Source organism: Jaculus jaculus, chromosome 10 (assembly GCF_020740685.1).
Source record: "Jaculus jaculus isolate mJacJac1 chromosome 10, mJacJac1.mat.Y.cur, whole genome shotgun sequence".
Classification (NCBI taxonomy): domain Eukaryota; kingdom Metazoa; phylum Chordata; class Mammalia; order Rodentia; family Dipodidae; genus Jaculus; species Jaculus jaculus.
This window is the reverse complement of record NC_059111.1, coordinates 104,610,028-104,633,092: the sequence shown is the minus strand read 5'-3', so window position 1 is coordinate 104,633,092 and position 23,065 is coordinate 104,610,028. Positions and strand designations below refer to the sequence as shown.

General features: G+C 48.5%; 1 protein-coding gene across 1 annotated transcript; it reads left to right on the top strand.

The window, feature by feature from the left end:
* The first annotated feature begins 3,722 nt into the window (after positions 1–3,722).
* Nobox (NOBOX oogenesis homeobox) lies at positions 3,723–10,126 on the top strand. The gene is made up of 9 exons (XM_045160085.1): positions 3,723–3,759; positions 5,970–6,290; positions 6,381–6,506; positions 7,053–7,159; positions 7,648–7,754; positions 7,996–8,081; positions 8,298–8,529; positions 8,873–9,177; positions 9,810–10,126. Exons 1-9 carry the CDS (start codon positions 3,723–3,725, stop codon positions 10,124–10,126), a joined length of 1,638 nt encoding a protein of 545 aa, XP_045016020.1.
* The last annotated feature ends 12,939 nt before the right edge of the window (positions 10,127–23,065 follow it).

The following is a 23,065-nucleotide window of genomic DNA, read 5'->3' as shown; positions in this document are numbered from 1 at the left end:
GTGCCCCTCTCCCTGCCTGCTGCTGGGAATCCGGGCCTCCTGTGCTCGCTGGGACGCTAGTCTCCCATGCCAGAGCATATGCAGGTTTCTAGTTGTCTTTCACCATTTATTTCTGCTTCTCCGTTCTTAGGTGTCTCCAAATGACCTTGGGGTGACGCGGAGCACACCACATTACCTTGTGCTTTTGCTTTGAGAAATGTTCTCCATCTGCCATCTTCTTGCGGTTAATTCTCATTAGAGAAGAAAGCCAAGCAGAGGACGATGCCCTCACTCGCCACAGCTATATGGTTAGCTCTCCATGGACTGAAAACAATGACAGACATATTTCATTTGCTCTGTCATGCTTATATCCATGAAACTAAAAAAAAAAAAAAAAAATGTTGTAACAAATGGTTCTTGCTATGTGGGTGGTAGTGATGGTTTATGGTTTGGCTCTGAACGCTGAGAAACTGAACAATAAAAATTGTAAAAAAAAATAAAATCACTTGTCTTCTGTTCAAACAAAGTTATCAAGTGGTCAGAAGATCATGAAGATGAAATGTAGCCACAGAGGACTCCAAAATAAATAACCCCAAGAAGTAAAACAATACCTTCTTGTCTTCCAAATAATAGAGCTGTCTTTCTTGTCTACCAGGGGTTTTCATTTCCATAACAAATCTACATTTCAAGTTAACCCATGGAAGGTAGGGCTGAAAGTGTATATTGTCAACACAATACCTTACTACAAAACAGATGTAGATATGATCCTAGGCCCAAATACATTCTAGACCAGATTTACTTGTAGTCATCAAATGAAACTCTTCATGTCATAAAACAATTACTTAGGGGAAGGAATCACAAATAATAATCCAAGAACACCAAGAGAGAGAGAGACAGAGATGGAGAGATAGAGGGTGAAAGGGAGAGTCAGAGAAAGGGAGAGAAACTTAGAGAGACAAAGACAGGCAGTGTTTTGGTTTTTTTTTTTTTTTTGGAATTGCATAGCCCAAGTCTGATAAATTCAATTGTATCTTTAAAGTCTACTACAATAATTTCAATTCCCCAAGTCCCTACCGAAAGCCTTTTAGACCCTACATCTTTCAAAGTTTTGCATCAAGATATCATCCAGTCCCTGGGTGACTGTAGCCTTTGCTTTTCTGACCTTGATCGTAGCAGAGGGTAACCAGAGGAGGAGAGAAATACAACATGAATGATGACCCAGAAGGGTGATCTACTTTTAACAACATGACAGCTTAATCTATGTAAGGTATTAATTGTGCCCTACGTCTCACTTAGCAACACCTTAGTAAAAGAGGAAAGGCTGTTTCCTTTCCATCTCCATGCCGTGTATTGCGTGATGGTACTGGGAACAAACCCAAGCCCTTGCACGTGCCAGGCATGCCCAATGCCACTGAGCTGCCTTCCTAGTATGACTTAACTGACTTCGTTTTGCAAAGTCTGGATGTCTCAAACTCTGAGATGTTTCCAAAGCATCCGAGGGTCTTGTGAAAATGGATGTTTCTGGGAACCCAGTCAACCACCACCTCCATGGACCCAGGATGATTCAGAACGAGAGGCGGGCATGGTGGCGCATGTCTCTAATCCCAGCACTGGGGAGGCAGCGGCAGGAGAATCACCATGAGTCTGAGGCCACCCTGAGACTACGTAGTGAATTCCAGGTGAGCCTGGGCTACAGTGAGACCTTACCTTGAAAAACAAAACAAAACAACAACAAAAAGGATTCTGAGTGGCAAAGACTGAGAGCTACACTGTAAACAAATTGCCCCAAGAAATCCTCATGCAGGGGCAGGTTTCAGCCTCCTCTTTGAGAAACATCAGATCAAAGGAAAAAAGAGTTTGTGGGCACCTGGGCGTGGGAGCGGGGGGCTGGGAGAACGGTTCAGACAAAGGCCTGGGAAGGCTCCTACACAAAGTGGAGGGGCTTGGTTTGTAAAAAAATAATAATAATAATTAATAAATAAACACAGGGACCATTCACTCAGGCAGCAAGTGGTCCCTGTGGGGTTTTAGGCAGGCTTTGATATGGTAGGCTTACAGCAGAGTGGTTGCCACCTCCAGGAAGCCCTTCATACCCCAGTTCAGAAAAGGTTCTGGTCTTCGGGGTTCCACAGTCACCCACGCATGCTTCTCCCAGCACAATGACCCCACAATATTGACATGGTGCAATCCCACTAAGTTATTCCAGTCTCTCTCTACCCGTAAGCTGCCCTGGGCCAGGAAGTCATTTCCCCTCAGTGCCTGGCATACTGTCCTATAAATGTCTGATCAAGCTGACTAATGCTCTCCGCCTACAACAGCATCACCAGCGAATGCTCCTGATTTCTCCCACAGAAGCATCTTCACTGGATCCGCTCCTTTGCTTGCGCGGTCTAGAATATTTCAGAATTTCTCGAACAGAAGCTGACCCTTGTGCCCAAAGCCCTTCTCCACCACTGACTCTAGTCTTGTAGAGGGTGTAGGAATGAATGTGAGATGTCTGAATTTTGTTCATACGGGTATGATGTTAGTGTCTATTTTTACATTGCAGACAGAACTAAAACTTGCCAAACCCACACCATTCAAAGTCTACTTGTGGGTGGGGAAAAGTCGCTCTAGGCAATGTAAGGGAAAGGTACCCTAGAACTGATTAGATGCCACCAACGCGCCTGGCGTCCAGATGCTTCTAAATCCTAAAGTCAAAACACCTGAACTCGGGTCAGGACCCTGCCCCAAGTTCCACACACCTGTTCAATCTGACCAGCCCACGGCACAAGGAAGAGGCTTGTAATAAAAATGTTACCATTTTGATAGTTGTGAAGCAAGAAACATTCTGTGATCTAGAAATACTGACGATTTCACATTTGTAGGTCTTCCCGACGGGAGTCCTTCCTAACTTCCTTGGAGAAGAAAAGTGTGATATCAAATGTTCGTTACTCCCATGACCATAGCTAGGCCAGCTAGAGCCTCCTGTCTTTGCTCAGGCCTGGGAGCATTCTCTGTGTTGCACAACTGTGCCTACTCGGAGCCGTGAGCCCCTCGCCCAGGTCTGGTGTTCTTGCCAGCTGAGTGGAGCTGGCTGTGCCCACTAAGGCTAAGGACTGTATCACTGTCAGACTGGGCCTCAAACATCCTTGAAGACGGCTGGAGATACAGTTTAGCAGTTAAGTCGCTTGCCTGCAAAGCCAAAGGACCCAGGTTTGATTCCCCGGGACCCTCGTAAGCCAGCTGCACAAGGTGGCGCATGCCTCTGGAGTTTGTTTGCTGTGGCTGGAGGCCCTGTTGGGCCCATTCTCTTCCCCTCCCCTTTCACAAACAAATAAAACTTAAGACATATATATTCTCTTAGATCCCTGGAGAGAGCCCAGTGGGCAGACAGAAGACAGGACAGTCCCGTACCCGGGAACCCCTCTCCCTGTAAGTGGTTCTAGACGCCTCTTTCCATAGTTTGCGCTAGGGCGCTGGGTTGAGTCCAGGGGGCCAACCTCATCCTCCAAGGCCACCGCAGCGCTTCTGCAGTCGGAGGAGCCCCGCACCTGGCGCCCCTCGTGCGGGGCAGGTGGGCGGCGCGGCGGGGCGAGGTGGGGAGGGGGCTGCGGGCGTCCTGCAGGTGCGCGGGGCCGCGCCCTGGGGGCGGGGCGGGGGCGCCAGGCTCCCCGGCGAGCGCGCCTCGCACCTGGGCCCCGGGCCGCGCGCGAGGCTTCATTAGGCCGCGGCAGGGCGCAGCGCGCGGGCCGGGCCTGGCCATGGAGCCCGCCGAGGAGGCCTGCGGGACCGCGCGGGGTGAGTGGCCCGGGCCGGGCTCGAGCTTGGGGAGCGCTTGCTGAGACTCCTGGCCGGCCTTAGGGGACCCCCAGGGGAGCGGCTGGGCAGATGGGCTGTAGTGTTAGAGCGGGGAGGGGGCGTCTCGCCACATCCTTTTCTTTAGGGATTCCCCCCCCCCCCAAGCATGGCAGGAAAGGCCGCAGGACCTGGAGCCCAGACACCCTCCCGTCTCGGTTCTCACCAGGGCAAATTAGTCAGATAAGCTACGCGTTTGTTGGACGCCTACTCTGTAGCAGATTTATGGCTATGCTACGAGATCCCCTAAAACTCTGAAAAGCTGATTTGTCCCTCGCCCCCCATCTGTCCACCTTGGCCGCCCACACCTGTCCCCCCACCCTCCCTGGGCCAGCTTAGCGCAAGCCAGCTCTGCGGTGCCTCCCAGGGAACTACGGGACCCAGCACCAAAGCCTCTAGCTGCGCCCAGAGTTCGGAAGGCCTCTCTTAGGAAAGGGCACCATGCATTGAGGAAGCTGGGCTCGGGCGAAAGGCTAGAGCAGAACTCCTCCAGGGCGCGGGTTCTGTGAGCCTGCTGGAAAAGGGGTGTTTGGGATTCTGGGGGGAAAAAAAAGGGACCTCTGGAGAGTGGTTGAGAGCAGCGCAGGGCGCCCATGCTGTGATCTCGGTTGGAGATTCAGCCTGTTCTCCTGGGGACATGCCTTCCTCACAGAGAGGGAAAGGGGGGTGCCCAGTACTGGGCCCACGGGGAGAGGACGACTGCCGAGTTGGTACTGTTGGGGGTCAGCTAAGAGGAAGGCAGGCAAGCTCGAAGGCTGTGAGGAGAGGGCTCTTTCCTCACCTGCCAAAGAAACATAATAATAATAAATGGTTGTCCTGGATAGAAGGAAGGGTGGACAGGCACACATCAAGAAGGGAAGGTAGGGCCCGGAGAGAGAGCTTAGCAGTTAAAATACTTGCTTGCAAAGCCAAAAGAGGTTTGATTTCCCCAGGTCCCACGTAAGCCAGATGCACAAAGTGGCGCTTGTGTCTGGAGTTGTCTCTTTGTAGCTGCTGGAGGCCCTGGTGCGCCCATTCTGCCTCTCTTTCTCTCTCTCTCAAATAAATAAACAAAAAAAAAATTTCTTTTTTCTAAAAAAAGAAGGGCACTGATAGCCAGGCATGGTGGCACACACAGAGGCAGTGGTAAGAGGATCACCGTGAGTTCCAGGCCACCCTGAGACTCCATAGTGAATTCCAGGTCAGCCTGAGCTAGTGAGACCCTACCTCACAAAAAACAAAGAACGGGTACTGGGGAGTGAGGACCCTCCTTCCTGTGATCCCCTTTGGGTTCTATTGGGTACCCCGTGAGCCTGTCTCCGCGCCTCTGCAGACACTGGGGCCTGGGTTCCCTGCTGGGTCGAGGTCCAGTCTAAGGAGAACCAGAATCCCAATCAGGCTGTCCCCCCCAGAGCCCCCCCCCAACCGGCAGTTGTCCCTTAGAAACACAGGAAGAGATGCCTGTCCCTCCACACTCACCACTGGTGTCTGGGAGATAAAAGTGAATGTGTGGCAAGTTGTGACTACGCTGACACAGTGAGCCAAGACCCTCAGAATTCCTGCTTTTATTTATCTATTTATTTATTTATTTATTGCACTTGGATTATCTCCCTTGATCCTTCACACTGTCCACTTAGAAAGGTAAGCCTGGCATTCTGGCCGCATTTGGAAAGCAGGAGAAAGAAGAAAATAAAATAAAAGGCTAAGGCTCCAACAGCAGATGCACTGAAGTGTAGAAGAGGCTTTTCTTTCTTTCTTTCTTTCTCTCTTTCTTTCTCTTTCTTTCTTTCTTTCTTTCTTTCTTTCTTTCTTTCTTTCTTTCTTTCTTTCTTTCTTTCTTTCTTTCTTTCTTTCTTTCTTTCTTTCTTTCTTTCTTCCTCGTGGTAGGGTCGCACTCTAGCTCAGGCTGACCTGGAATTCACTATGGAGTCTCAGGGTAGCCTCAAACTCAGGGAGATCCTCCTACCTCTGCCCCCCAAGTGCTGGGGTTCAAGGCGTGCGTCATCATGCCGGGCTAGAAGAGGCATTTTTGCGGGACATGGTGGTGCACACCTTAATCCCAGCGCTCAGACTGAGCCAGCCTGAGACATAATGAATTCCAGGCCAGCCTGGACTAGAGCCCACGCTCTATCCTCCTACCTGTTACTGAGGCCGGTGGCTCCTGCTCCCCACAGGCCTTGATGCTGGACGCGAGCCCCTAAAGGATGAGGGACCACACCACGACTCACCTCCACTCGCCCAGGACGCCCTGGGCAAGGACTCCTCACTCCCAGCTGCCCGCTCTGGAGAGCAGCCACTGCCAGAGGCCTCTGGCAAACCAACAGGGGCTGACACCCACACAGCGCCCCAGCCCCTCAACTCCAGGGCTCTCCATAGAGCTCCAACTCCAGCCACATGTAGTGCCCAGCCCCAAAGGGAAGGCTCTTCCTTCCCAGAGAGAAAGGCCGTGAAGACGCCCATTCCTTCAGGCCCCGCGGGTAAGCAGAGAAGGCCCAGTACCACTGGAGTGGCTGTAACTTCCTTTCCCAGTGCCACTAACTCAGCCGGTGCCACACATAAACCTGTGCCTTCTGGGTCAGGCCCAGACCCTAGTCACCTGGCCAGCCTCCTCAGTTCGTTGGCCCATAATAGCCAAGACACAGACTCAAAAAAAGAGTTCCCGGAAGTGACCCGTCAAATTCGGAAAAAGACTCGAACCCTGTACCGCTCAGGTAAGTCCCAAAGGTGAGAGGAGACCATGAGATCGGTTCAAAATATTTAGCCCTGGCCGGGCGTGGTGGCGCCCGCCTTTCATCCCAGCACTGGGGAAGCAGAGGTAGGAGGATGGCTAGGAGTTCGAGGCCACCCTCAGACTACTGAGTGAATTGCAGGTCAACCTGAGCTAGAGTGAGACCCTACCTCAAAAAACAAACAAACCAAAAATATTTAGCCACCAGAGAGACCATGGGTGTGGTTTGTCACTGTGTCCTGAGTGTCACTCTTGGTTGATGCCAGCACTACTACCTCTGTCCTGCGGGAGGAAGGCCGGGCGGTCTTATCAGGAAGTGAGGTCAGACAGTGGGATGGGCAGGAGGTCAGGAGTGCCCCTGTACTCTCTGTCTGGGAGACTGGAGGATTGGTCTAGGAGGGAGCTTAGCTGCAAGGTGTTTGTGTTGAGGTTAGTGGACCCATCAACCAGGGACACCTGCGGACATCTTTCTTTCTCCTCTCCTGTCACTGTTATGTGACCTCCCCCTGTAAATCTCTCCTTCCTCCAGACCAGCTGGAGGAACTAGAGCGGATATTCCAGGAAGACCATTATCCGGACAGTGACAAGCGCCGAGAGATCGCACAGATGGTGGGGGTCACCCCACAGCGCATCATGGTAACGTGGGCAGGTTCAACAGTCTGCAGGGTGCTTGGGAAGCTGCGTTTTAGACCTCTCCAGTGTCAGGGCATGAGTTCAGCTTGTGATGGCATAGAGGCTGAAGTGGGAAGGGGGGCTGGAGAGATGGCACATGCATCTGGAGTTTGGCATGGCTGGAGTTCCTGACACACCCATTCTCACGCTCTCTCTCCTCCTCTCTCTTCCCCCCCCCCTCTCAAATAAGTAAATAAAGATAAATTTAAAACTTAAAGCCTGAGGTTAGGCTGATTCAGTGCTGTCCCAACTGCTACAAAGGTTAGCCTTAGCAGGTGAGATGATGAAGGAAGATGAGGACACCACAGAGGCCTTTTCATAGAAACGAGCTAATGGAGAAGCATCCAAAAACAGTGGGAAAGGGTTCTGCAAGGTCACGTAGCTCAAGTGGCAGTCAGGACCCAAGCCTTTGTCTCTGTACTTTCTCACGGTCAAGTGCTGTTCTCCTACAGGTTTGGTTCCAGAACCGCCGGGCAAAGTGGAGAAAAGTGGAGAAAATGAACCGGAAGGAAAGCAAGGATGCTCCCGCAGTCGCTGGTGCTGCAAGTAGTCAGTGCAGGTGACTCTTGGCTCTGCGTCCCGGGCCATCCACCCAGGGCAGGAGGACAGTCTGTGCTCACGTCCTGGGGCTAAGAAGGAAGAGCATCAACCCTGGGTGGCTGGTTGGGATTCAGAGGGATGTAGGCTGGGCCGGCGTTGGCGGTTGCTGATGTCTTACAGGAGGTCTTCCTTGCGCCAAGGCTCACGGCTACATCTTGAGGCCACTACACCTACAATTTTTTTTTTTTCTCTGCCACCAGCTCCACATCTGAGCTTCCATCTCCTCTGCCCATTGATTCAGAACTTGCCACCATTCCTCCAGAGCCCCCTCTGGATTCCCTTCCAGGTGAGTTCTCACCAGCAGAGAGCTTGCTTGGGAAACATGCAAGATAAGAAAAACAGTCAACACCGGAGGATCCTTGCCTGATAAGAGATGGCAGTCGGCCACAATGCTCCAGGGTGTTGTGCCAGAGAGGCCTCTCGAGTGGTCCCAGAGATTGCACTGTGTGCCATATCTACATCTTACCCTCAGGGCCCCTCTTTGTCTTCTTTCTTTCTCTAGAGCCCCCGATGATACTGACTTCTGACGAGACTCTGGCCCCCACCCAACACAGCGATGCTGGTCAGAGAATAGTAATGTCCCCGCCACTCTTCAGCCCTCCGCCCATCCGGAGGACCAACCTTCCTCTTCCCCTGGGTCCTGCACACACTTCCCAAGGGATGCCTTTGCCGAAGGGTGTTGCTGGCAATGACAGTAATCACAAGGATGGTCCCCGTGGGTCCTGGAAAACCAGGTATGGAATCTTAAGGTAGGAGGTAACCCGAGTCGCCCTGGGAAGAGTAGGGAAGGAAGAAAAGACAGACAGACGGTGGGGAAGAAGGCGCTGACTGGGTGTAGCAAGGAGTGGCCGCGTGATGGAGAGTAAAAAGCTAAGCGGACTGTGAGTTGCCTTGATCCAGGGTCTCCTAGCAGTAGAGCGGAGACAAAGGGAAGGAGTAGGGTCGGGGAGAGGTAGAAGGAAGGCAGCAATGGGTTTGCAAGGTGGTGTCGCCACAGAGATGGGATGCTCTCTGTCATGCCCTAGGAATGAAGCGGCTGTCTCCGCACCCCACCGAGTCCTCTTTTATCCCTTATAGCATCACTCCGCCACCCCCTTGCTCATATTCAGAAGACCTGGAACTTCAGGATTACCAACCAAGCAGCCACATGGGATCGTTCCAGTTCTCTCAGGCCCCACAGACGCAACTTTTTCAGCCCCCTCAGCCCCAGTTTCCTTATCTGCCCCCCTTCCCCTTCCCCATGTCCAGCTCACTGACATTCCCTCCACCCGAAGATTCTCTCCTCTCATTTCCTTTTGATCCCAGTGGTGGCCCTTCACAAGGCTACTGCCCAGGCTCCTCATCAGGCCAGATGTTGCTGCAGCCACCCTCTGGTAGTATGGGTAAGTAGGGACTGGCAGACAAGGTCTTCTTCATGATTAAGGAAGGTGAGAAGGGACAGAAAGGCTCCTTCTCCGGAAGGTAAACTGAGGCAGGCCCGGAGAATGTGTTAGTCCATCTTACTTGCTCCTGATTTTTGGCCAACTCAGCTGTCTACAGCTCTCTTGAGTCTGTTTCATGAATCCCAGCATAGGAACGATAGTTCCACGCCACTGAGAGATGCAGTGAGTATTGGGAACAATATGAATGAGTGTTCGAGAAGAAAGAGCAAGTCACCACTAACATTACTGTTCTGCTCTGGGCTACTTGAACTCCTGAAATGCCCAAAGCATCCATCATATAAAGGCAAAATTCTCACAGGAGAGGATGAAAGATAGACCCTGATAGTTCCTCTTCTCCTTGGTGCCTATATGTGATAGCACTTGGCCTGGCCCATGGCCTACCGTGTCCCTGTTTGGGAGCCTGGCTGCTTCAGAGGGGGAACCTGGTGCCAGTGTTCCTTCCACCCAAGCTCACCCTGGGGTCCTGAGCTGCGGTTCTGTGGGAGGGGGACGCAAACGCAGCCCCGGTCACCTTCAGTGGTGTTTAATGTCCTTAGTCCCATCCAGTAATTCCTGTGCTCTTGGCCCCACAGGTCCAGTCTCCTGGAGTGACCCCTGTTTTCCAGAAATCCCTTTCCCTGGTCCATTCTGCCCACAGTCCCTGGGGTACCCCTTGGCGGGTGATGGCTTCTTTCCTGACCTGCTTTCAGCCCCATTTGCTCAGCCTATGAGCAAACAGCCCACACCAGGCCTCAACTGGCTGCCTGAAGGAGCCAGATCGGGAATGGGCCCGGCCCTGAGCGAAGTGCAAGGAGAGAAGACCGCCTCTGCCCTCGAGCTGCCGGCTTCAGAGGACGCTGGAGGAAAAGCTGAGCACAGCCAAGCCCCCTCGTTGGGGGCCGGAGAGTGAAGAGTGAGTCCTTGGCGGAGCAGGATGGGGACACTCGCGAACAGGTCCTGAGCGCAGGGTTGGGAGGCCTGCGCGCTGGACTTGGGAGGGAGCCCAGCGTCTCCCTGACGTGGGGGGCGGGCTTGCGTGTGGATGCGGTGTGCAGAAGGAAGAGCGAGGACCCCTCCCCGGCCAGCTTCTTGCGGTAGCTCTGCGGAGAGGAGAGCCAGCCGTGTCACCTCTGGATGTCTTGTCTGTCTGTGTGGTCACCTTTCCTTGCTCAACCCTGAGCTAGTGTCTACTGTGTGCAATAAACCAGCTTACTGTCCGTCGGCTGCTGCTCTGTGAATGGGGAGCGTCGCGTCTGCTGCCAAATGCCAGCTGAGCATGACACTCGGAACCCACCATTGCCCCTGAGCCCATTTCTCCACTCAAGGAGGAAATGGGCACCTTAAGGTGGTCTCAAGTCCCACAATAAAACTACAATCTATTCCTAAACCCAGAATGGAACCCCGGGTCTAGCCTCTCTCTGGAATTACAGCCTTCTAGGGTTAGCATCATAAGAAAAGCCTGGGAAATGCTGGAGATCCAGTCCCTGGCCTTGTGAATTAAGACTTACTTCCCTCAAAGTTATGTTGTGGTGGGGAAGACAGGAAGAAAGAGTGAGGGGTCCTAAAACAGGACAGCAAGTAGACATTTCTTACCTGGGCAGCAACCCCCCCCCCCCCGCCCACTTCCTGAAAGCCCCATTCAAGTTGGGTTAGGGTGAAGAGGCCAGGTTTTTCCTGTCTCTGGCCTCTGGCACCCAGCTGTGCAGGAGTCAAAAGACACATTTGTTAGGCGCTGGGAGAGAATTCCTGAGGTGAGCTTCAGCTCCTACTCCAGTCACCCACCCATGGGTGCGATTTTAGCAGCTTTGTGTACGTAAGTTTACCCTTTGTGGTTGGGAGCCAATCTAGAGTTTAGGTGATGGAGTTAGGTGGGAGGGAGACATGCTAATGAAAGAATAACGACTCCCCCAAGGTCTGAACTGTGGGTCGGAAACCTGAGGGAACAGTGGTCAAACCACAAGGATATGCCCGCGTGTGAAAACCCATGCTGACCCGAAACAGCTTCCTTCCCTCCTGCCGCAGTGAGACACTACAAATTCCCAAAGGAAGGACACATTAACCGGCCCTTACTGTCTCTATGCATGGGATCCTGTTTTAGTGTAAGAGCAAAAGAGAAAGGAAGTATGGAGGTTTGATTCAGGTGTCCCCCATAAACTTAGGTGTGCTGAATGCTCGGTTCCCAGCTGATGGAGATTTGGGAATTAACGCCGCCTGGAGGCAGTGTGTTGTTGGGGGCGGGCTTATGGTTGTTATAGCCAGTGTCCCCTTGCCAGTGTCTGGCACATCCTCCTGTTGCTATTGTCCACCTTATGTTGGCCAGGGGTGATGTCCACCCTCTGCTCATGCCATCATTTTCCACTGCCATTGTGGAGCTTCTCCTTCGAGCCTGTAAAACAAAGTAAACCTCTTTTTCCCATAAGCTGCCCTTGGTTGGGTGATTTCTACCAGCAATGCTAACCTGACTGCAACAGGATTCTTTGGTGAACAACCAATTTGTATGATAAAGAGGTTGGGATTACCAGACATCCAGAAATGACAGTTGGAGTGCAGAGAAATGTTTTTTAAAAAAAAGGGTCGGGTATGGTGGCACACATCTTCAATCCCAGCACTCGGGAGGCAGAGGGAGGAGGATCACTGCGAGTTCGAGACTAGCCTGAGACTGCATAGCCAGATCAGCCTGGGCTGGAGCGAGACCCTACCTTGTAAAGAAAAGAAGTTATAAGAAAAAAAACCATGGGCCATGTGAGTACCTACCTTTAACACCTGCGCTGAAGAGGACAAGGTAGGAGATTCACCACACTGTGAGTTCAAGGCCAGTCTGGGCTAGAGAGAGCCTACCTCAATATTTTTAACATAAAGGGGAAAGTGGAGTACAGCATTGGAGACTGAGGCTAAGGAACTTCTAGGTCTGAGGTAAGAATAGGTTGCGAGGATGAAATGGGGAGGAGAGCAGGACCTGTGTGAGGGGTTGAGAAGATTGTGGACTGTATTAGGAACAAGCCCAACATCTCCCTGATGCAGGCTTGTGTGCGGAAGCTCTTTGGGGAAATGGAAGTGAAAACATGAGGTGCTTGATTGGGTCATTTTCACACGTAAAGGTGAAAAAAAGAAAACCCAGAAAGTAGTTCTAAATGCCAGTGCTCTCCTTACACAAGAAGGTGGCACAAAAGATTGAGAGATGGAATAGAAAGAATAGGTAGGGACTGGAGAGATAGCGTAGTGGTTAAGTGCTTGCTTGTGAAGCCTGAGGACCCTGGTTTGAGGCTCAATTCCCCAGAATCCACGTAAGCCAGATACACAAGGGGCGCATGCATCTGGAGTTCGTTTGCAGTGGCTGGAGGCCCTGGTGCGCCCATTCTGTGTGTGTGTGTGTGTCCTTCTGTCTCTGTCTGTTGCATATATATTTATGTATAATTTAAGAAAGGGATTCTGGCAGGGGCATGGTTGCTTATACCTTTCATTCCCAGAACTTTGGAGGCAGAAGTAGGAGTATCACTGTGAGTTTTAGGCCAGCCTAGGATTACATAGTGAATTCCATGTCAGCCTGGGCTACAGTGAGACCCTACCTCAAAAAAACAAGATTAAAAAAAATTTAATTTTTTTTTAGAAAAGAAATAACAGGCAGACAAAGGAAAAGTAATCTGCACAGGGATGCACACACAAGAGAGAGATGAAACCAGAAGCCTTGGCTTGGCTAGGGTGTAGGAGGAAAGGTCATGAAAAGAGATGGGAAGAACGGGTGAGAATGTAAGTGAGCCCTAGGTAAGGGTGAGTAGATACAAGCGCAGGGCCGTGTGGATCAAAGGTAGAGGGAAGATACGGAGTTTGTGGAGACAAGGCAAAAGGACATCAAGATGCTGAGGTCAAGAGGAAGCACCAAGGAGCAACAGAAAGTGAAGGTAAGCAGTTCCGACAGGGACGAGAGCGGGACCCTGGGCTGCTGGGAGCCAGGGAAAGGCTGGTGGCTGCCTGGAAACAGATGGTCATTGTCAAGCGCTGTGTGGGTGGCAGGAGGTGCGTCTCACCCAGAGGGGATGTAGGTGGAGCCAAGGCCAGAGGAGGGAACTGTGATGGTTCTGACAGACGGGAGGGAGTTCTCCGGAAGTGGAACATTTCTAATGGGCAAAACAAATGGAACAGGTGCAGGTGATTAGAATGAGATCATCAGGAAAGGTGGTGGCATTTTAAAGAGGGTTAGAGATACTACATGGAAAGCTGAGTGATGGGAAATGAAACATACAGAGATGAACTGGTTATTAAAGACCAGACTGTGAAATAAAGGGTTAGACATGGGACTAAATATTGGCCTACTTTGGTGACTGGTTTATAATATTTACAAGAGGAAAACTGCAATAATCCTATTATTTTGGAATTATTTTAGCTGCTATACCCTGGGATCAGACTACTGTTGGGTTAAATCAATTGATATATAGATATCTGTATATCAATTTATATATGTATATTTATATAGATTATATATTTATATGATTTATTTAGTTGATATGTAGATATATAGAAATTGTATAGGAAGCTGGGCATGGTGGTGCACACCTTTAATCCCAGCACTCCAGAGGCAGAGGCAGGAGGATTGCTGAGAGTTCAAGGCCACCTTGAGACTATATAGGAAGTTCCAGGTCAACCTGGACTAGTGTAAGGTCCTACCTTGAAAAATCAAAAAGAAAAAAAGAAGGAAAGAAATTGTATAGGAAAGAAGCCAAGACCCATGAAGCACCCAACAAATGTTAGCTCTGTTTCTCTTTTCCTCCCAAGTGTTTTTAGCCATGATGCAACCTCACAAGTTAAGGATAAACTCAGCACCCAACATCTGGTAGCCTACAATACCAACATAGTTAGGATTGGAGGCCTGTCCATCTAAATCACTGTGCATTTAGTATATATCCTGGGCCCCAAATGCTTTTATTGGAAAACTATACTGAAAAAAAAAAAAGACTTGGATTATAATGTATGATTGATTTACATTCATCAAAGTAGCTCTTGAGTCAGTCTAGAAGACATGAAAAAGGAAACTATTTGGAAGTAGAAAGTAAGCCGGGCGTGGTGGCGCACGCCTTTAATCCCAGCACTCGGGAGGCAGAGGCAGGAGGATCTCCGAGAGTTGGAGGCCACCCTGAGACTACATAGTGAATTCCAGGTCAGCCTGAGCCAGAGTGAGACCCTACCTCGAAAAACCAAAAAAAATAAAAAAATTTAAAAAATAAACATTTTTACCTACACAAATACCCTTGTCTATCTACCTGTGTCATAGATGTCATATCTGTGTTTTGCACCCACAGATTCAGTCAACTGAAAATCAAACATAGTTGGGAGCTGGGGAGATGGCTTAGTGGTTAAAAGTATTGGCTTGAAAAGCCTGCCATTTGGAGTTTGATGCCTCATTACTTACATAAAGACAGAAGCACAAAGTGGTGCTTGCATCTGGAGTTCGTTTACAGTGGCCAAGGACCCTGGCACAACCATTTATTTTCTCTCTCTCTCTCTCTCTCTCTTTCTGTCAAATAAAATAAATATTTTAAAATATTTTAAAAATAGTTGAGAGGCTGGAGAAATGGCTTAATGGTTAAAGTGCTTGCCTGCAAAGCCTAAGGACCCAGGTTTGATTCTCCAGTACCCACATAAGCCAGATTCACAAGGTGGTGCATAGATCTGGAGTTCATTTGCAGTGGCTAGATACCCTGGAACACCCATTCTCTCGCTCTCTTGCTCTCTGCCCCTTTCTCTCTCTCTCTCAAATAAAGCATTTTAAAAATAGTTGGGAAACACTGCATCTGTACTGCAGAAATTTTTGTCATTTTTCTGAAGTATAACCACTATTTACATGGAATTTACAGTGTACTATGTATCATAAATCTAAAAATTTTAAAGTACATGGGAAAATATATGTAGGTTATATACAAATACAGTACCATTATCTAAGGGATTGGATAGCTACAGGCTTTTGTATCCACAGGAGTTCACACCAAGACTGGAAAGAAATTGTACAGATTTTACAAACAACAGTGTTTAGTAGTTTTGCCCTAGTATTGTAATTAATCATCTCTTTGCTCAAGAACAGTAATAGCCAGACTTCAGTATCCTGAATTTAGGGACTAGGGTCTGCACTCTAAAATATAGGGAATCTTTTTATTTATTTATTTATTTATTTATTTATTTATTTATTTATTTATTTATTTATTTATTTATTATCTGTTTATTAGAGAGAGTAAGAGAGACAGGAAGAGAATTGGCATGCCAGAGTTTCAGCCACTGTAATCGAACCCCAGGCACTTGCACATCCTAGTGGGCATGTGTGACCTTGCGCTTGCCTCACCTTTGTGCTTCTGGCTTAAGTGGGATCTGGAGAGTCGAACATAGGTCCTTAGGCTTCGCAGGCAAGCGCCTTAACCACTAAGCCATTTCTCAAGCCCAAAATATATGGAATCTTTTAAAATATACAGTTCACATACCTCTTTTGTTTTTACATTCTATCTCATGAGGCCCAAGAAATGGGTAGCCTAAACACAGGCATGGGGAGAAGAGGGAAGCTTAGGTTCTTTCTGCCCGGCACCTGCACATTCATTTGTTTTCAGAGCTCAGCCAGGGCAGACATACACTGAGAGCATCTTCTTTCCAGACTGCAGTTGGCTTGGGGCCCTTCCACTCAGTGGTTCAGTAGTTAGTTACACCTTTGCATCGAGGGAACAGGTGTAAATTCAAGAATCAAAGGTGGTCAGCTTCCAGATCTGTCCTTATATGCAACTCTTAGATTCAAAGCTATATATATATTTTACTATAAGTAAAATTATCTAATTGAGAATAAAAAGTGAGTGATAACCTGAACAAAGAAAATGATGAGAACTTCTTGAAAGCCTAGAACCCTGAAAGGGGGAAGAGCCCTCAAATGGAGAAGAACCCTCTTGAGCTGCTGAGCAGCCAGGATTTCTCCCATGATGATGGAAGGGGTTTCATGCAGGTGAGCAGTGGACCACTCCCTTCTATAAGTTTTGGAGCAAATTTCTAGGAAGTTCTCCCTACTAAAATGAAGTCAAAAGTAGTAAATTGGTCAGGATTTTGCTTTTCAAGTGAGGTGACACCAAGAATAAATCAAATGTTGCAAAATCCAAGGGCTCTGCATCATCCCATTCTACTGGCGAGGCTGGAACGCGTGAAACAGCCAACAGGTGATGGCTTCATCTCCAGGTTCCCTGGTAGGTCTTACTGGGTGAGTGTGGGTTTGTCCTCTTTCCTCTGGGACATGTCAGCGCTGAGCTCAACCTCTGCAAAAGGGGTCCTGTGGCTGCTCAGTGCAGAAAGGATATCTACTAATGGCGTCACTACTTCAAAAGCCATCAGTGTGATGGTTCGTCTTGTTCTGCAGGCCATTTATGTTCTAGTCCAAAACTTAACATCAGCTACGGCTTCTAGGCCATTTTTAAGAAATTTTATTTATTTATTTGTTTATTTATTGTCTGTGTGTGTGTGTGTGTGCACGCACACACACGCGTGTCAGGGTTTCTTGCCATTTTGTGTCGGGCTTTATGTGGGTGCTGCAGAATTGAACTTGGGCTGCCAGGCTTTTCAAGCAAGCACTTTTAACCACTGAGTCACCTTCCTAGCCCCTGTAGATTATTTATTTATTTATTTGACATAGAGATACTGGGGGAGAGAGAGAGAGAGAGAAAGAGAGAATGGGCACGTCAGGGCCTCCAGCCATGCAAACGAACTCCAGATACATGTGGCACCTTCTGCATCTGGCTAACGTGGGTCCTGGGGAATCGAACCTGGATCCTTTAACAGCTAAGCCATCTCTCCAACTCCCTGTAGGTTATTTTAGTAGAAGCTGTCTTGAAGCCAGTACATTTTTTTTTTCAGATTCCAAAGTCCTATATTTGTTTTCAAAATAAACATCACACATTGTTTAGAGACAATCTACACAACAGTTACAAAAAATAGTTGCCCAGGGGCTGAAGAGATGGCTTAGCGGTTAAGCACTTGCCTGTGAAGCTGAAGGACCCCAGTTCGAGGCTGATTCCCCAGGACCCACGTTAGCCAGGTGCACAAGGGGGCGTCCATGTCTGGAGTTCATTTGCATGGCTGCAGGCCCTGGCGCACCCATTATCTCTCCCTCCCTCCCCCTCCCTCTCTCTCTCTCTCTGTCTCTCTTTCTCTCTCTCCCTCTCTCTCTCTCTTTCTCTCTCACTCTTTCTCTCTGTCACTCTCAAATCAGTAAAAATAAACAAAAAATGTAAAAAGACTAGTTGTCCAGGCATAAGCATACACAGGTTTGTTAATTATACACATACGGCATATGGTTGCAAGTGTGCTTGCAAAAAAGGAGCTTGCCTGTAAAGCCTAAGGACCCACGTTCAACTCTCCAGATCCCATATAAGCCAGGTGCAGAGGAGAGACAAGTGTAAGGTCACACGTGCCCACTAGGTGGCAAAAGCATCCGGAATTTGATTTCTGTGGCTGAGGCCCTGGAGCACCAATGCTATCTCTCTGTCTCTGTCTTGTAGAAATAATAAATAAACAATTAAAAAACAAATAGACCAACATTCTTATTGTCTGTTCAGTTTCACTTGGTTAATTTCAGCTCTTTGACTTGCTAATTGTTTTGAAGGCCTTACAGAACCTTACTTATGTCTGCACTTTTGTTATATATGAAATGTGATCAGTATGTCTTGTCTGTTTCATAATCAAATCACTGCCAAATGAGTAAACAGGACCTACATAAGTACAAGATATTTCAACATTCTCCTTGAAAACACTCCATCAATGGGCACTTTTCTGAGTAGAGAGTAAAGCTAGCTACAAATCCTTAACTGTGTTAACATCCAAAGCAATGCCATAAATATGTTGAGTAAAAATTCTTTTATGGCTCAATAAAATCAAAATATATTTTCTGTATAGCATCCAGACAATTCAACACTCTTATAAACATAACTGCATAACAAATGTTAGTTTGCTGTGGGTTCTATTTAGGGACCACCTGTTGTCTCTTAAGGCTTGTTTTTAATTATTTTTTATTTTTATTTATTTATTTGAGAGCAACAGAGAGAGAAAGAGACAGATAGAGAGAGAGAGAATGGGCGCACCACGGCCTTCAGCCACTACAAACGAACTCCAGACACGTGCTCCCCCTTGTGCATCTGGCTAACGTGGGTCCTGGGGAATTGAGCCTTGAACCAGGGTCCTTATGCTTCACAGGCAAGCACTTAACTGCTAGGCCAGCTCGCCAGCCCTCCCCCCCCCATTTTTTTTAAAATCTAAATGTTTTTATTTCAAAAACCTCCTATAGAAGTCTCTGGAAATTTTACAATAAACTTATTTTTCTTTGTGTTCTATAGGTCAGGTCTTTGGAAATTAGGACAGCTGCCTCTGTTACATCACAGAGACCCTCTCCTGTTCTGTGTAAGGTTATTCAGAGCAGCTATTACACTCTGGTTTGAGTTTTAAGTGCATCTATTTCTTCCCCCAATCCTTCTCATTTCTGGGTTATTTTCTTCCCTTTGAGCCCACATGCTGAGGGTGAGGGTCGAGTGGCTTTTCTCTCTGTCATAATGTCGGCCTCAGGAGGCATGAGAACGGTTGGTTATCTTTCCCCTGCTCTTTGCCGTCTCGCTTGGTCAGACCCGGGCCGTCCTCATTTGGAAGCATCTTGTCCCTCTCCCAGATGCCTGTTGCTTTTGCCTTGCTGTGGTTTTCACTGGAGAGGAACCAAGTTTCTGCATGCCTGGGAGTGGTGGTTCACTGATCCCTCACCTAGACCTCAGGGCGAGCACAATCCCGCCTGGCTCCAACATCGCCCCCTCCGCCTCCTCTATCGCTTGTGGGCTCTTTTAACAGTGCCCGCGTGGGGCCTCCGACTTGAGGTCAGCCAGAGCAACTTCCTTCTTTGCAAATTTCGTAAATATTAAAAGAAAGGGGTGGAAATATCCATGGCCCTTAATTTTTTTTTTTTTTTTGTATTTTCACTGCAAAATTTTTTCCACTAGATGGCAATCTATCACCAGTGTGCTTGGGGTCCTAAAAAAAAAAATACTGGTTGGTTGTAGTCAGAAAGCCAAGCCCGGGAGAGCTCTTCCTCAGTTCTTGTTCCAGAATGTTCCAGATCCTGTCGACAGATAACGGTTTAGTTATTAAAGTCACTTCGGTTGTAGGATTTTCCGTTAAAATAGGATTTCGGATAAGCAACGATTTGCTCATCATGAGCATTCTGCATTTTTGGGTGCCCTGTATTTCTATTGGCTCAATGTAGTAAGCAGCCCTAGCTGCAGCACTTTACGGAGGACATGTATGCCTGTGAAAAGCTTCATAATGCAAGCAGAGCCCGGAGCCTACCTCTGCGTCCCCCCGTGTCCGGAAAGGTCAGGCTTTGAACAGAGCTGGGCTCATTGCTGCAACTCCATCCTCGCCTCTCCTTCTCCCTGCCCGCCCCTCTTCCGCTCCCTTTTCCTAGCGTCAGAACGCTCCACTCAGGGTCCACCTACATTTGTCTTTTAAAAATAATTCCATCCCCTAGACTCAAACCTACTCTGTTCCTATGGTCTTTTGCTGTTGTTGGCAGAACATGTTATTTATTTAATTATGTGAGCAACCCAATTAGAATGTATTGCTAAATGTTTTCTTATACATCGCTTTGAGCACCAAAGGGAAACAGGCTATAAAAGACGACTTGGCTGTCTTTTGTTGAGTCCGCTTGAAACCTTAAATGGTCATGATTCCCTAGGAGTAAATTTGAGTCCTTTGAAGTGAAACTTCTCCTTGATCACCCCAGAAGTGGTGTTTGTTTGAGTCCGAAGGGACAGTTCAGGTTGTAGGTTAGTGCACACTGCTGTCATAAATACTTGCACGTTTGCATTTCGTAACAGAGTCCTGAGAAACAAGGGCAGGCATTTGTTCCAGCAGCAAAGGGACCTTCAGAGGCACTGACCGTACTTGGGGAACAGAAAGGCCAAGGAAATATCTTTGCTTTTCTAGGAAGTGTGAGGCTCGCTGGGCAGTGGTGTGTGTGTATGTGTGTGTGTGTGTATGTATATGTGTGTGTGTGTGTGTGTGTGTGTATATATATATATATATACACACACATACATACATATATATATGTATATAAAATTTAAGAGAGGATTCCCATGTCGCGAGGTACCCACATTGATGTTAAAAAGTCCACTGATAATAATACAGGGCAGAAGGTTGGGGTGAGTGTGAAGTGGTAAGGAAACTAGATGACAAATACGACCAGGTCCTGCACAGGACCTGCATCTGCGTTGAGATACTGGACACAGCGTTGTTGGGTTAGATTTTCACAGAAATGAGGGTAGGGCCCAGGGAGGTGGCTCAGCAGGTACAAGTGCTGCAGAAGCATGAAGGTCTCAGAGGGCCTGAGTCCCATTCCAGGTTCCCAGCTGGGTGTGGCCTTACTTGCTTTTAACCCCAGTGCTGGGGGAGCTCAGATGGGAGAGGCTCTGGGGGCTTGCTGCTCTGCCCCCTTGACAGAAAGAAAGAAAGAAAGAAAGAAAGAAAGAAAGAAAGAAAGAAAGAAAGAAAGAAAGAAAGAAAGAGGGAGGGAGGGAGGGAGGGAGGGAGGAAGGGAGGGAGGGAGGGAGGGAGGGAAGAAAGAAAGAAAGAAAGAAAGAAAGAAAGAAAGACAGCAGCTCCAAGATCACTGAGAGACTCTCCCTCAAGGAAACAACATGGAAAGCTAACAGGACACCTGGCGCTCTCCCCTGGCCTGGGTACACATGGGCACATGCAGCTACACACACCACACCAAGCCCACCCATCCACCCACACACACTACACATGCAGGACACTCCTCTCCCCGAGCCCAGAAAAGAGGAAATAGGCATGTTCTTCTGATGCGCAAGAGGGCGAGATGAACAGTGTAAATAGGAGGAATGCTGCATACTCCCAAACTGGAAAGAGAATTGACCGCAGCAGAAGCCCGGGCAGAGAGGAGAGGAGAAGGCACAGGTGGAGGGGCACGCGAGACATGGGCAGAGGTAGAAAGGCCCCTGTGGGAGAGGGAGGCTTGTTTGGGTCAACAAGCCTGATTATCTGGAAGGTAAGGAAAGGAACCAAAAACATACATGTGGCATCATTATAAAATGCTCCTCTGGGGTTGGAGAGATGGCTCAGTAGTTAAGGCACTTGCCTGCAAAGCTTAATGACCTGAGTTTGATTCCCCAGGACCCACATAAAGCCTGATGCACAAAGTAGCACATGTATCTGGAGTTTGTTTGCAGTGGCTGGAGGCCCTGATGCATCTGTTCTCTATCTACCTCTGTCTCTCTCTTTTGCTAAGAAATAAAACTTAAAAAAGAGTAATGGGCGCTAAGCCCAGGAGCAGACAGAGCAACGAAATAGTGCTGAGTAACTAAGAGGGACCCAGTGACTGTGAGCGTTACTGTGGAATGGCAAACGAAACTTCGCTGTGCGTGTGGAGGAGGAGAGGAGAGTCAAACAGAGGAGGGCTTCCGCCTCACCATTGTGGCTTCTGTCTCTTGTCTGAGCACCACAGTTTAAGGTCTCAAGTGCATCTTTCCCACCTCAGTGCAACTTCCATCCCCAGGGAATTCACAGTCCTTCCTGATGCCCTCCTCTGCCATGCCTACACCATCCCTCTCCCATGATTTCCTGTACACTATAACCGTACCCCCTCAATTCCTGGAACCCAGCCGCAGCCCATACTTTTGCCACTTGCCAGAGGATACAAACCCATTTGTCACAGACCTCTTCTGATCCACCAACTCACGAGAACCACTTGAGGCGTTGGAGTGTTTCCACGACGCGTGTTCCCAAGCATCCAGTCTTGCACACGCCACCGACACCCTGATTGCCCTATACATTCGTTCTTCACTTTGGTTGGATTTTTCTTTTACTTCCTACAATGAATCAGTGGACTTGGTGAAAGGAAAAAATTGACCACATGTAGTTCACTGAAAAATGTTTCCCGGAATAGGGACTGGAGAGATGGCTCGGCGGTTAAGGTGCTTGCCTGCAAAGCCTTACAACCTGGGTTTAATTCCCCAGGACCCCTGCAAAGCCAGATGCACAAAGTGGTGCATGAATCTGGAGTTGGGTTGCAACTTCTGGTTGCCCTGACGTGCTCATTCTCTCTGTCTCTCTTTGCTTGAGAATTAATAAAGCTATTTTTAAAAACAAATGTTCCCAGGAATATATTTAAAGGTAAAGTGTCAGTCAGAGCTGTGGTACAACTCAATAGTCTAGCTTGAGCTTAGGGTGTGCCCCCAACACCCAAGCAAACAAATCAGAGGACTGTCACGAGTTTAAAACTCTCAACTACTCACTGCACCTTTCTTGCTTTGTGTTGGCTACTTAATTCTGGTTTTATTTCAAGTACGAACCATTGATCTTGTTCAAAGATTTTTTTTTTGTATTATTTTTCCAGGCAGGGTGTCACTCTAGCCCAGGCTGACCTGAAGCTTACTCTGTAGTCCCAGGCTGACCTTGAACTCTCTGTGATCCTCCTACCTCTGCCTCCTGAGTGCTGGAATTAATGCTGTGTGTACATGCCCAGCTTCAATGATTCTTTTGTATTAGTGTCCTTTCTCTCTCTCTCTCTCTCCATCTCTCCATCTCTCTCTCTCTCTTTTTCCCTTCTCTCTCCCTCTGGTATCTTAAGGCTTTGCTGTGCAAAAATGATTTATTGCTGGGCTGGAGAGATGGCTTAGCGGTTAAGCGCTTGCCTGAGAAGCCTAAGGACCCCGGTTCGAGGCTCGGTTCCCCAGGTCCCACGTTAGCCAGATGCACTAGGGGGCGCACGCGTCTGGAGTTCGTTTGCAGAGGCTGGAAGCCCTGGCGCGCCCATTCTCTCTCTCTCCCTCTATCT

What these genes read in the sequence shown, in the direction of transcription:
- Nobox (XM_045160085.1), top strand. Translation starts at nt 3,723, where the DNA reads ATGGAGCCCGCCGAGGAGGCCTGCGGGACCGCGCGGG. An exon ending in GGCCTGCGGGACCGCGCGGG is followed by an intron (nt 3,760 to 5,969) that starts GTGAGTGGCCCG and finishes TGCTCCCCACAG; the next exon opens with GCCTTGATGCTGGACGCGAG. An exon ending in CGTGGGTCCTGGAAAACCAG is followed by an intron (nt 8,530 to 8,872) that starts GTATGGAATCTT and finishes TATCCCTTATAG; the next exon opens with CATCACTCCGCCACCCCCTT.